At 40.3% G+C, this 14043-nt stretch overlaps 1 protein-coding gene across 5 annotated transcripts in view; it reads right to left on the reverse strand.

The window, feature by feature from the left end:
* HERC3 (HECT and RLD domain containing E3 ubiquitin protein ligase 3) overlaps positions 1-14043 on the reverse strand; it is a 124703-nt gene that overhangs the window by 38441 nt on the left and 72219 nt on the right. For all 5 annotated transcript variants that reach the window (XM_040625445.1, XM_040625441.1, XM_040625443.1 and 2 more), the window contains exons 11-16: positions 11277-11401; positions 9428-9487; positions 6994-7105; positions 6410-6599; positions 4458-4621; positions 4214-4327 (exon numbers count right to left, since the gene is read on the reverse strand). In XM_040625445.1, the coding sequence (XP_040481379.1) occupies positions 4214-4327; positions 4458-4621; positions 6410-6599; positions 6994-7105; positions 9428-9487; positions 11277-11401 (765 nt within the window). The remainder of the gene's footprint in view (positions 1-4213; positions 4328-4457; positions 4622-6409; positions 6600-6993; positions 7106-9427; positions 9488-11276; positions 11402-14043) is intronic.

Raw genomic sequence — 14043 nt, forward strand, 5'->3', positions numbered from 1 at the left:
CTGGAGGTCCCGGCTCTCTCCAGGCTCACTGAAGTTCTGGGACCATCCTGCTGCCCTCTTGCTGCCAGCCCCACCACAAGCCAGCCCAGGCCTCCTCCAACTTCTACCTCCTCAGTCCTACTCCCTCCCATTGCCCCTCACCTGACCCCTTCACCCCTGCAAGAGCCTAGCTTTGGAAGTAGGCTGATGTCTCTTCTGCAGAAGGAGAGGAGTTAAATGGGGGGCAAGGTCACCATGCTCTCAGGTCGGGGGGGGTTGGCTGCCAAGAAATCTAGAACTGCCTCAGTTATGAACCAGAGTCAAGGCCAGAGAGTTGATGGTCCATAAGACCCTCCTCCCTCCAGGGGAGGACCACAGTGCCAGCTCTAAAGAAGGCAAAGGAAGGAAGGTTATTCAGTCAAAAGAAGGAACAGACCCATATGAAGGTCTAATTTAAAAAAAATTTTTTTTAAAGATTTACCCATTTATTCTAGAGAGACAGAGAGAGAGAGCATGTGCCAGAGGGGGGGGAAAGGAGAGAGAATCCCAAGCAGACTCCCTGCTGAGCGCGGAGCCAGCCACAGGGCTTGAACTCATGACCCCAAGATCATGACCTGAGCCAAAATCAAGAGCCAGCCACCTAACTGCCTGAGCCACCCCGGCATCCCTATGAAGGTTTATTTATACATAGAAAGTCTATAATTTTTTATAAGTCAATGGGTTTTTGTATTTGAAATATAATCATCTAATTTCACTGATTTTTATTCTGCAAATGCTAAATATTTTACAAATATTATTAGCACTGGCATTTCTGTATTACACGAAATAAATGCTCAAACAGCAGTGTTATGATTTTGCTCTCTGGCTGCTCTCCCTAATGTAGGAGGACGAGCGTGAACTGGTAAGATATGCAATCCTCTCAGGGAGGAGGCTGCTTGTCCTGGGCCGTCCACTCCCCCAAAATCAGTCTAACAAACATAAAACTATCAAAGTACTGGTGATGGATCATATTTCAAGTGTTCTTGCTTGAAATGGGGTTAGACTGTGACCTTATTTCATTTCTGAAAGTGTATTAAACAGAAACACAGAATAAGTACATGGTACAGTAGTGGGCAATTGGGAACATCCTTTTCTTCTTTTTTTAATTCCAAGTCCGCATTTCCTAAGCGTAGCTGTGTCTGGGGACAGGAGGTACTGTACAAACCAGCAGCATGAGGAGAAGACACAGCTAACTGTGCCTCAGGGGCTGCCACCCGGTGTTCCTGCACCCACCACAGACTACCCACCACAGACAAGTCTGGCTTCCCAGCATCACTGCATGCTGAGGCAAAACAGTGGCCTTGTCTCACCCGTGCACAACACGGCACCTGGAGCCGAACCACTGTCCCCACGTGACACATACAGCAAGATGTCAAGTCGCTTTGAGTGTTTACTTCAGACGCATTTACTTTGTCACTGACTTTCTCCCTTGCGCTGCCCTCTATGGGAATCCACGGAGCCACTCATTCTATGTGCTCTTTGGTTTCCAAGTATAGAAGATGGCAGTTTATTAACTGAAAGAAACAAAGCACTACCACCTCTTCTTTAAAATGAGCGAAAATCAGGGCGCCTGGACGGCTCAGTCGGTTAAGTCTCAGGGTCCTGAAATGGAGCCCCACATCAGGCTCCGCACTCAGCACGGAGTCCGCTTGTCCCTCTCCCTCTGCTCCTTCCTCTGCTCTCTCTCTCTCCCCAGAATTAATAAATTAAAACAAATCTTTAAAATGAGCAAAAATCAGCCACTCTAGAAATGTTCCTTCTGTGCTCCACAGCCCTTTACATACAAGGGTTACACAAGCTTTGTCATGCTTTTTCACTGCTGCCTCTGCACTGAACACCCCACAGAGGCAGCCACCATGTCACAGGTCTCCATCCCCAGTGACCAGCAGGCTCATGACACACATTATGTGCCCCAGAGCTGCCTACTGAAAACTAGTTAGTGAAGGCTTATTATATGCCACACACTGAGTAGTCTGCCAAGTAAAGACTTTCCGTGCTTTCTCCCATCTACTTCTCATAATACTGTCATAATACTCATTTACAAATAAGGACACCAGGACTATAGATATTAAGTAACTTGCCTAAGGCCACATAGGTAGTAGGCCACCACTGAGATCTGAACCCAGTTCTTTTTGACTAGAGTGTGTGCTCTGAACTATATGCTAGACTGCCTTGGCTACTACCACGCTAAAACATTTGACGTGCAAAGCCACACGCACACACGCACACACATGCACGCACACAGGAATATTATTCAGCCATAAAAAAAAAAAGGCGGCAATCTTTCCATTTGCAACAACATGAACCTGAAGGGCACTATGCCAAGTGAAATGAGCCAAAAAGAGAAAGACAAACACTCTATGGTATCACTTCCATGTGAAATCTAAAAGAAAGCGGAAGTTGCTCACTTGAGTACCGCCATTCACAGACCGCAATCATGATAAACTACATCTCTAACACCAGCAACTTCTTTCTCAGTGGCAAAAAGAATTAGGATTCATTAAAGAAGTATTTTATTCAGCATCTAGTCACAGAAAGGGTAGATTCAAAGTCAGAAGAATTGCTTTTATGAAGCTAACTAAATTGCTTAAATAATTGGAAAAATTATTTAACTTCTGTGGGCCTCCAATTCCTCACCTAGAAACAAAACAGCCTAAACAATTCATAAAGCTAACTTCAGCTCTTAACATTTTATTATCCCAGGACTAGTTACTCATGAGCTGATAAAACAGAAAAGCTTCTTTTTCCAATTTCTAAATTAGCAGGTGAAAGCAGAGTTCATTGCTAGCTTGCATGTTAAATTTTCCATGTAAACCCATTTAGAAGACTTGAACCCATCTTTATTGAAGAGTATTTTGTTTTTTCGAGATTACCATAAAGCTTATTAAAAACACGTAACTGGGTGATGGACACCGGGGAAGGTATGTGTTGTAATGAGCACTGGGTATTATATAAGACTGATGAATCACAGACCTCTAACTCTGAGACAAATAACACATTATCTGTTAATTAATTGAATTTAAATTTTAAAAAAACCATTATTACATCTAGCACTGATCATCTACTATTTGACAAAAGCAAATAACCTTCTAAGTTAAATAAACCTATCTACACCCCTTGCTATTAGAGACTGCTACTGACCTCCAAGAACGTTACAGGGAAAATACTGCCTCAATGTTGGTGATAAATCTGTTACACTGGCAAGGACTCACATCGAATGTACGTGCCGCACGTGACTTCACTAAATACACGAACCAAATCAGCATTCTGTTTTCTGACATAACTCAAATTGACACATACTCCACAGAGGGGAGGTCCTAAAAACTCCTGCAGAGATAGCACTTCTTGCCAAGTCATGGTGGCAGGCAGGAGTCCGAATCCCCTTGGATGGGCTATCTAACATACGGTGACAGCTAGGTCAGGGAGAGGTGACATCGTCACACCCATAACCCCAAATCAGAGGTGGCCTATAGGGTTCAGGTGCCAACATAAGAAACTGAAGTAAGCTAGCTATTAGAAGATGGTAATTAGCCAATGATCCTTTCCTTGATGTCAAAATCAAGTGGCAGTGGGCACTGTGGCACACAGAAGCCTCGTCTAAAGAGACACTATTGAACTCCAGCCAATCGGCACCATCTGGGAGGACAGGTTATGTTGCCAGATATTCCAAGTTTCAAGAAAAGCTAAAAATTCATTTTATGTATCTTGCCCTTTTTTGTGGTAAAAGACACGTAACATAAAGTTTGCCATCTTTACCATTTTTAGGTGTACAATTCAGTAGTGTTAACTGTATTTACATTATTATACGGCAGATCTCCAGAACTTTTTCATCTTGCAAAACTGAAGTTCTGTAACTACTAAACAACTCCCCCTTTCCCTTCCCTCAGGCCCCAGCAACCACTACTCTACTTTCTGCTTCTGCAACTGTGACTACTTTAGATACCTTGATTTTTAAAATGTTGGCAACTAATTAAGATTTGCACCATTCTGGCTGACTACCCATTTATGACTCCTTACTGACCATTATGATTTCTCAGAGCACTTCCAAGTTCCAAGAATGCAAAGCCAGCCAAAACATTGTGACATTAACACCGAAGTCAAGGATAAATGTGGGGCTCAGATGTGCTCTTCTTGTCCTTATTTGTACTCTGAGAAAAGAATAAATCTTTAAGATCTGCTTTACGTGAATTCTTACCATGCCTGCTTGATGCAAGAACCACATGAGGTAGTCTTCCTGAATGTCCACAAGATTGGAAATCTCAGGAATGTAAAATGTATCATATTCCACATGCTTCACTTTGAGATTTACCTGATGAAGAACAAAATAAGGAAAATTAAAACCAAGACAAGTGAAAAAGGGCTTCCCATGGACAACCTCAGTAGGACATTTGAGCCTACCATCTATTCACCCCTCTCCCCACTGGCTCCTCTCTGCTCACCTTATATAACTTCTCCAGGAGCTTGAGAGCTGCTGTCACATAATTGTTAAACAGTACAGGAATTAAGAATGTCTTTCTTCCTCTCAGTAGATAAACGACTGCACCTTTATAGAGGTTTACGAGCTTCATGAAATATTTTGGGCATACCTGAGACCACCAGTTATCTTTAGAAAGAAAGAAAAGATATATTTCAACATGTATCCCTGATCAAGTATTTATGTCTTCTGCCTACCAGCTAAAAACTGCTCCGGCTAGAAAATGAACATTAGTCTAAAATACAGTTTCCCAAAACTGACTTGAAAAAGAATCCATTAAAGCATTTCTGGAGAGAGCGGGAGCTGCACAAGAACCCCTAGAGCTTTTTTTGTAATGCTCGATCTGATTTTTTTTCTCCAAGACTCATTCAGAAAGCTAAGCTAAAAGGTCAATTCCAAAGGTCCGTAAGGACAAGACGCCAAGGCACCTGCTGTGGGCAGGAGCATTCAGACATCCTCATCCTTACTGCCCCTGCCTCAGTCCCCACCTACTTCCTGAACCAGGGATGCAAAGGACCACAGGCCCCTGAAAACAGCACCAGTATGGCAACCAGGCCTTCCCTTCAAGAGGCAGCATTAGTTGAAAACTACTATTTCTGTTTCTCCCCAAACTATGCTTTCTCATAACCAGACAAGAAGGCTATAGCATTGGTTTCTACATTGTCAGAAGTAAATTCAGCCATACTGAAATAAAGTACGAAATGATATGATGTCTATGATTTTTAAAAAATATTTCAGCAAAAATAAAAAGGTGCTGGTAGGGGGAACATAGAAAACTGAAAGGGCAAAATATCGATAATCATGAATCTTTGTGTGAATGGGTACCTGTAGTGTTTTCTGTACTTTGGGATATTCTTTTAAATTTAAATTTCTTTAATTAGAAGTTAAAAACAAAGTGTAAAACTGAACAACTCTGATCTCGTTGTGAAGTCCTACCTGGAAAAAATAAAAATAAAAACGCAAAACTTTAATGTGAGGTAATACTCCTTCGGAGACTGCCATCTCTCTACCTCATAGTCTACTAGAACACCTGAAAAAATATGCCCCAAAGGGCTTTGATCTTAAAAAAGCAAAATGAAGGACTAACATATTTCTAGTGCGTTCATTATTATTTCGGTTTTTATATCTTCTGCAAAGGTGGAAGCAATATGGAAAAGCCCGGATTCCATCCTCAGGAACACAGGTCTCTCTACTCATGGGGAGACACACTCAAGTAACATCCCAGTCCCAATGGAACGCAGAAGTTACTGAGTTGCAATGAACACCTAAAAAACAATTTACCAGGAAAAAAAAAAGGGAAAAAGCCAGGTGACAGACTTTCTGCACTTGATTAATAAAAACATCTCAGGCGCTACTCCCATGAGAGACACTCTCCAATTCACTGAGGAACGGAAGGTTCTTATCTCAGCAAAGTGTCCGTGGCCTGCAAAAATCAGTGTGGACTCAACTGTCCTAAAAAAGAAAAACAGAACAAACATTTGGTAAGTCTCCACTGGGTCATTTTCTTCCTCTCCTCTTTTGGAGACCTGTGCATCACACCAAACTGTTCATATCACTCCCACCCCCTAAAATTAGGTATAGGAGAAAGAGCAACAGATGGACACTAATTTTTGAGGCGCTATTAACTACTAGCAAATGTAGGAGGTGAAAAAAGTAAAGTTGGATAATCTAACCTTGTGAATATTTAAAAATCAAGATTAGTCCGGCATGAATCATTTCAAATAACCTAAATAATGGTTTGATTTGCTCATCATGCAAATATGGCCAGTTAGACGACAGCAGCAAAGAAAGGTAAGATTTGAATGTTGAGCATATTAAATGGCATCAAACAGATTCTCGGACTATCAGCCCACTGAGAGCCAGTGGTCACACCAGTAAAAACTACAAAACCACTGGTACTGAGTTTCGCAAATTCACCTAATACTTTGCTGGGGTTTGTATCCAGCCGCAGAATGGCCATGGCCAGGGGAATAGTCAACGTTATGTAATACTTGGAATCCTGGAGCAGGGGGAACTCGGGTAGTATTAAATAGATTCTCATGGCTTCAACATCTGGTGGTGAACTCGACAACTGAGGAATCAGGCAACTTTCAAAGCTGTTCAAGATCTGTATGAGAGAAAACAATACTGTGAAATTCTAACATGTGTGAGATCTAATTCATAAGCTATTCGATAGACTCTCAACTCCCATTCACACAGTATGCACTGAGAGCCAACCGTGAGCCAGGCCCAGGGGGCGCTCAGGAAATACATCAGTGGAATGAAAAGCCAAAGATCCCCACCCATGCAGACCTTACCCTGGAAGGGCATTTCCTTAGAAAGACTTAATCTAAGAAGAAAGTTAAAGGCAGGTCAAATTCCCAAAGTGAATATTTTAGAGTTAAGATTAATACAAGATTTTTTGCCTTCTTATCTTACTCTCTTGTTTCTCTTGAAAGATGAATTAGTCCAGTGCAAAAATGCATTTTTAAAAATATACTCTGTAAATGTAAAGAACTTACCTGTTCTAGAATCATGGAGTGCTGAGAGCTCATCAACTTCTCAAATAACACTCTCGTTGAGTTCAGGTCAATCCCAGGGATTTTGGGACTTGTTTTAAAATGTTCATCGATTCTAAACAAAAATGTTAAAAATGTATAATAAAAGAAAAACAAAGCAAACACTACTCTGATAGGAATTAGAAGAGGGAAACGAAATAGTCTGTCCTACTGATCAGGTTTAAAGTTGACCTAGCAGACAAGCCGCATAAAAACACTTCACTTCAAGAAAGCCCAACAGAATCCAGCTCTAGAACCCCTTCTTCAAGATGATCTTAAAATTTTCAAGAGTTTTTTTCCTTCAATTCAAAGTACAAGCAAGGATCATCATTTCAGTTTGAGGCTATCCTGAAACTTATAAGCAGAGCATCCTTTCCCTGATTTACTCTCGTACTTTTGCCTTCTTCCGTAACTGCAGTACGCTGACCTAGATGCAGAGCCGTGCCAAGGGGCAGAACACATGCTCTGTCTAAACTGGCCGGCTCATCAACAAACGGCAGGGAGCACAAACTCATTTCAAGCTTTCCTAATAACTTTTTTTTAAAAAAATCAGATCTACAACAAAGTTAATGTCTAAGTTTACACAAGGGATACAATTACATACACCCAAGGACTAATTTCACTGCTACTGTTTTTAACTTCCTAGCAACTAATCATTTTTCCTACCCTTAAATAAAATATTAGCCTTTTAGAGACTTAGAGAATATCTCTTTTAAATTCCTACTCTTGAATGTTACCACATCTATTAATTACAAAAGAACGCTCTATTTGCAAAACAGGCTACCACTTATGAGTAATGGACACATTCAGATAGCTTTAACACCATCTGACAGCAATGTTGTAATTTATAAAAACATAAGTAGAGTTTCTAACATTAAAAAAAATCATAATTATATGTATTGAAACCTAAATGGTCAAATAAAGAGATGCTTGGGCTTTGTTTGTTGGGTCTTTTGTTGTTATTACTCTAAAAATAAATCTACCCCAAACACAGAAATTAATTCTGGTGTCCTTTATGTAACCTTCTGTATGCTTAGAGGTATTTTCTGCCATGCTGTTAAGAAAAAACAAAATATTTTATCTAAATGTATCTATGCTTTGTAACAGTGGTCTTCACTTTAACTGTTTCCTGTGAGGCATTCTGCATTAGCTACATAAAAGCAGGAGTCCTGAAATAGCACAGTTGTCAGTTTAAAAAAAAAAAAAGGCTTTACCCACATCTCTATGGAATTTATGAAACTAAAGATGAATAACCTAACAAATCTGGCCATTCCAAACCTTCATAAAAACCTATCCTTCTAGAACAAGGCTTCTCAGCCTTGGTGCTATTGACTTTGGGGCCAAATAATTCTTTGTTGGGTAGATAGGATTGAGAGGTGCTTCCCAGCATCCTTGGTCTTTACCCACTAGATGCCAGTGGTACCTGCCCCCCATTGGAACAACCAAAAAATGTCATTGCTAAATGTCCCCTTGGAAGATAAATCAGCTTGGCTGAAAACCACTGTCCTAAAAGACCACAATCCAGAATACTTTTCCCTGGAGAAAAAGGCTAAATATTAAATCTGGAATAAACTGGATGAGCTCATTTCAGCTACCCTAATGATACAAGTAAATGACTTGGCAATCTCTAGCTGTAACTGAAGAGAGTTTCTGAAGTGACCTCTTGCAATCCAGTTAGGGACATAAATTTTTGGTGGGGGAGGGAGTGGGATTCACACACAGAACTGAATTCTAAATCTTCTTGGGATTTCATTCACCCGATCACTGGCAAAAAAAGGAATGAGAGATGCATCACCACAGATCAAAACCCATGACAAGAGCCTTCTGCTGCATGAGGTTCCGGGGCGGGGGGGGGGCGGATATTTGCAGAAGGGGTAAGGCCAAGCAAAGAAACACTATTTACTACCTGGAAATTCAGCCCAAATGTAATTTCCTGGTGAGCTGAGCTAGACCTAAGTCCAAGGGTCTCCTGAAGCTTCCTTGGAATGTCCCCCTAAGCTCACTCTTTTTGAGAAAAGAAAAGCCTATGGGAAAACAAACCAATGAAACTGAGGAGACTACTTAAAGAATTAAGAATTTAAAAACAAATACAGTATACATGTTGGGGTAACATTTTAGAATACCCTAAGAAATCTTACTATTGATTACATCAACTCTTTCTGGGATGGTCTCTCTCTTTCCTAATCTGCTCCTTGCCAACCAGGAATGAATCAGCATTGCCCTTCCTGACATCCTCCCATTCATCATTATTAGGCATTCCAATTTTTGCACAAATCATCAGCTTATCCACTGAATTAAGGCCAACCACCATCAAAGAGAACAGAAGTCTTTCACAGCTTTTGCTGACTAAGTACTTGCATCACATGCGGGTATTTTTTTAAGATTCTAAATCACTTACTTTTTTTCAAGAAAACTTCCATTCCAACACGCTGCAGAAGATAAGATCTGCACAACACCACTGCTCAGAAAGAAAAAGGTAGGCAAGCCTTTAATAATTACAAAGAAATGGTTATTCAAGCCTCAACAACAGGTTAGTCATCTATTCCAGGATTTCATTAATAGCAGCTTTCTTACCCAGATGAATTCTTAGAAAATATACATTTGCTGTGGAGAAACATTGTGTCCCAAAATGGATAAGTACTTAAATTTTCCATAAGTCATGTTAAAATCAAAAGTACCAAAGCTACTGAAAGAACAACTCTTGTACCTGACGATGATCTTGAACATTCCTCTACCACCAACCATCTAAAATACTCCCAGCTCATCTCCAAACATATAATCACAAAAGAAAAGCTGAGCTATTATGTCCCAAACACAGAAATTGTCTTTGCAAAATAATAAATGAACAACCATTTCCTTCCATTGTGTTTCCTGTCTGAAAAAGAAACTAAAAATAAGTGAAATGAGTGTTTACTCCTACTACCTGGATAACAGAGGTTCTGGGAAAACAGCTAGTTTCTGAGGACCCAGAAAGAAAGCGTGTGTGAACAGTCCTGGACCCTCTCAGTTAGTATATGGAAAAGGAAAGGAATACAACAAAAACGTGGTTAAGGAGGGGGTTGCAGTAACTTCTGGTAATGCTAGAATCTGGGTCAAGAAAGTTCTTTAGAAGGGTGCCTGGGTGGCTCAGTCGTTAAGTGCCTGCCTTCGGCTCAGGTCATGATCCCAGGGTCCTGGGATCAAGCGCCACATTGGGTTCCCTGCTCAGCGGGAAGCCTGCTTCTTCCTCTCCCACTCCCCCTGCTTGTGTTCCCTTTCTCACTGGGTCTCTCTATGTCAAATAAATAAAATCTTTAAAAAAAAAAAAAAAAGTTCTCAAGAGATCATTTTTTCCATCCCCTCATTCTATAAATAAGAAAACAGAGAATCATTAAACTGTCAAGGCCCCACCAAAGGGAAAGCCCCCCACCCCTCCCACGATGAGTCTTAGTCCCCTTCTCTCACCCCTACATCCTCCCAGCCCGAATTCTCCATTACAGCCACCTAAGGTTAGAGAAATTCTGAGGACATGAGCTGCTGGAAGGCATTCCCAATGATCCCCTGTTGCACCCCAAAGTTTAGGGCCCTGGCCATTTGCCGTACTATAATCTATGTCATAAAGCAAGATGTATTATAGGCATTTCAGTATATAACAGTGAGGACACAGAGTGTGATTCACTCATTCCCAAATATTAGATTCTGCAGAAAAATGGAAATGCTAAGGAAAGTCAATGAAAATGCATAAAAATGTGCAGGACAAAATTCTCCTTTAAAATAAACTTGATAAAAGGCCTCAAGCCTTTTTACTTTATTTTCTCAACTTGACATTAAATTACCATCTCAGCTTATCATTTTGAATGTGAAACTGCTAGAAATTTTTCAAGATTAGGTAAGATAACAGCCATCTTACTTTTGGGATGCTTTGGGATATGCATATGAAGAAACTCTTGGGGGTAAACAACAGTAATACTGTTTTTTTTTTTTTTTAGCAGAAAGGCCAACTCATTCCTTCATCGGTAGGATTTTTAAAATCTGAACAAGGAAGTTTAAGGGACACACTCTGAGAGAATGGGGGGAACAACCTATTATGTTATCTGTGGCTAAGGACACCAAATCCTCAAGAAATATGTACCAAAAAAAAAATGATTCCCTAAAATAAAACACTCCGTGTATATTTACCACCTCAATATGGAAGTAAGGAAAATCACTAAGCTAGAACATTCCAATACACTCTGGAAAAAATAAGATGAAAACAAGCAGCCACATACTTGATTGTATTTGCATTGTTGTGTTCTGAGAGTTTTTGTCTCCAAACTGCTATGGTTTCATCATTTATTAAACTGGTGTAATGTGCTTGGTTCATCGTCCTGAAGTCAACAGCAGGGGAAGAATTCTGGAGGATTAAACAGAACAGTAAAAAAGAGAAATTACGTATGATAGAACTTTTCTCTTTCTGCTAACATATTCTCCATTTTGGGTTTCACAGGAGCTGGGGTGCACTGCCCACATCCCCCTCTTCACTCCCTCAGCTGCTAAGTGTCAGCTCCTGAAAGCTCCCAGCTGGGCTGCTCTCTAGAATTTCCGGGGCTATGGGTTCACCCCTTCAACATCTGGTAGCAGGGAGAGGTATGCCCCCTTGCCTCCACCCAGGACTGGTGAAGAGCTGTCCCAACTTCAGAGCTCCCAAGGACATTGGCTGAGGCCTCTGTTACACTGACCCACAGTTTTTCCCCCTGCCCAACCCTGCCTGCTTCATCCCTAAATAGACGCCCTTCTAGAGCATGCTACCCCAAACAGCTTTCTCAACATAAACCTCAGTCGCAGACTGTTCACCAGAGAAACAACCCCAATATGGCTTTTCCACACGTCTTCCCCCTCTGCTTTGAATCACTGTAACATCAAGGCTTTTAAGGTATTAATCGTTTGCCATTAACTATTCACCCAACTCTGACAAAACAGATTAAAAAAAATTCAGTTATAGTGTATATTGCAAACAATCTATGAAAACTTAATGCCTCTTAATTTCTCGTTCCACGTATATAGTTACACATTTTTAAGAAAGGTGGCAGAAAGGACATACCAATAATGGCCTTGAAAATTCCCAAAGCTGCACAACGTTATACATCCTTTCTTTATTCAGAGAGAGCTAAAAAAATATAAGCACTTTTATCTTCTAAAATGTATCTTATTCAACTGATACTTCCCAAATCCTGTTTTGATCCAGAACTAAGAAAAAGTTGAAAGTGCTTTATACCCCCTATAATTGTCATTAGAAAAGAGAGAAAAAATTATATTAAACCATTCATCCATCAATTCATAAGATGATTGTTTTTTCCTCCTTTGTACTGACACACAAAAACACAACTTCCAAAGTAAATTTTCTTGGTTACTTCCCCATAGTTGCGAGTTAAGATATCATAATAAGCGGAAAGGAAGGGGGCATGTAACAAATAACAAATTGGAGATGCTTGCCAATAGGTCTTGATCATTACTTTACTAAAATGGCCACAGACATTTATGAGAGAACAAAAGTCATCTTGAGTGACACAGGAAAATCACAGGACAAAGCGGACACCTGAGCACATACAAACAAGCCTGCCTCTTCACCCTGGTCTTAAAACCACTTTACATTTTCATTACTCTCTCCACTCACAGGGGTAGCTGAACAGACTCTAACACATACTTACAACAAAATATAAACATGGAACTGTTTTCTCATTCTTCCTCGTATGTCCAATAAACTACAGGTGACTTGAATGAAGTACAACCTCAGAATCACTTAAAGATCCAAGAAAAGTTACCAATTTTCCATGCCTTCTAATTATATACAGGCCAAAAACTTTTTTTTTTTTTTTTTTTTTTTGGATCTAGGGTCAGTTGTTTCCCAAATTTGGATCACCAGAGCTTTCAAAATCTTCACCAATTAAATCGGAATCTCTAGAGACATCAGTGGTTTTTTTTTTTTTTTTTTTTTAAAGCCCCTAGGTGATTTCAATGGGCAACCAAGGTTGAGAATAACTGTTGGGGAAAAAGAGAATTATGTCACCTAGTAGGCTTGCAGGCATGTGCATGCAAACACACGCAAACACACACACACACACACACACACACACACACACACACACCCCTAACATCACAAGCACAGTCCCTCTTCAATCCTATCCAGCAAACAACATGAAAGGAAAAGGGGGGGCTATGCTTTGCACTCACTAAATTGCCAACACGTGGAATCCAGTGTAGCAAAGCCGTATCTGTACACAACTCCCCTCCTCCCTTCTTCTACCTCAGACCTGGCATTAGTTGAATGAGTTGCATTTACAAAAATGGAGCCTGTCACAATACAGATGCTTTCTCTTAGGTCCTTAAGTGATTCTTCAAGTGTTATGCTAACGGGGTAAGCACATGATTTGATCAGTCTCTGTATCTAAACAAATATCTCTGCTTAACGGCATAAATAAACACGTACTGGCTTTAGGTTTAAAGAGAAAGAGCAATACCTTCCTAAGTGAGGGTCTGTTTTTAGTTTCCTTTTTGTTATCTTACATTTTTAATGCATGCCACTCTCACCAGGTGTTTAACTGCCCTAGTTCTCTGACATTATTCTATATCCCTTTCATCAATGTTCTGTTTTCCAGTCCCAACAGTGCTAACTACAATAAATTGCGAATCCAACCACCTAGATCAGACACCATATTTATAAAACTAGCAAAACTGAGTTTTACATTGGCTTTCACAAAAAAATTAAAACTGGATAATATTATTCAAGTCAACTTCTTAGGGAAATGAAAACTTCAAACTCTACTTATGGACAAAAAGTTACTATCCTGCGGAGATCCAGCGCTTTTTATATCTCACTTCACTGGCGTTTTGAAGAAAGGAAAAATAATCTTGGTTTTCCTCAAGATTTCTCTGTGAAGCACTGAAGATGGGCCTAAAATAGGTCTCAAGCAGCAGTTCCAAATCTCCCCAGATGGCAGCACTAAACAGAACCTTTTCCAGGCTCCTGACCTGGAAAATATCTAGTTGTCAGTTTCC

This window comes from Ursus maritimus, unplaced genomic scaffold, assembly GCF_017311325.1.
Source record: "Ursus maritimus isolate PB19 unplaced genomic scaffold, ASM1731132v1 scaffold_8, whole genome shotgun sequence".
NCBI classification, from domain to species: Eukaryota; Metazoa; Chordata; class Mammalia; order Carnivora; family Ursidae; genus Ursus; species Ursus maritimus.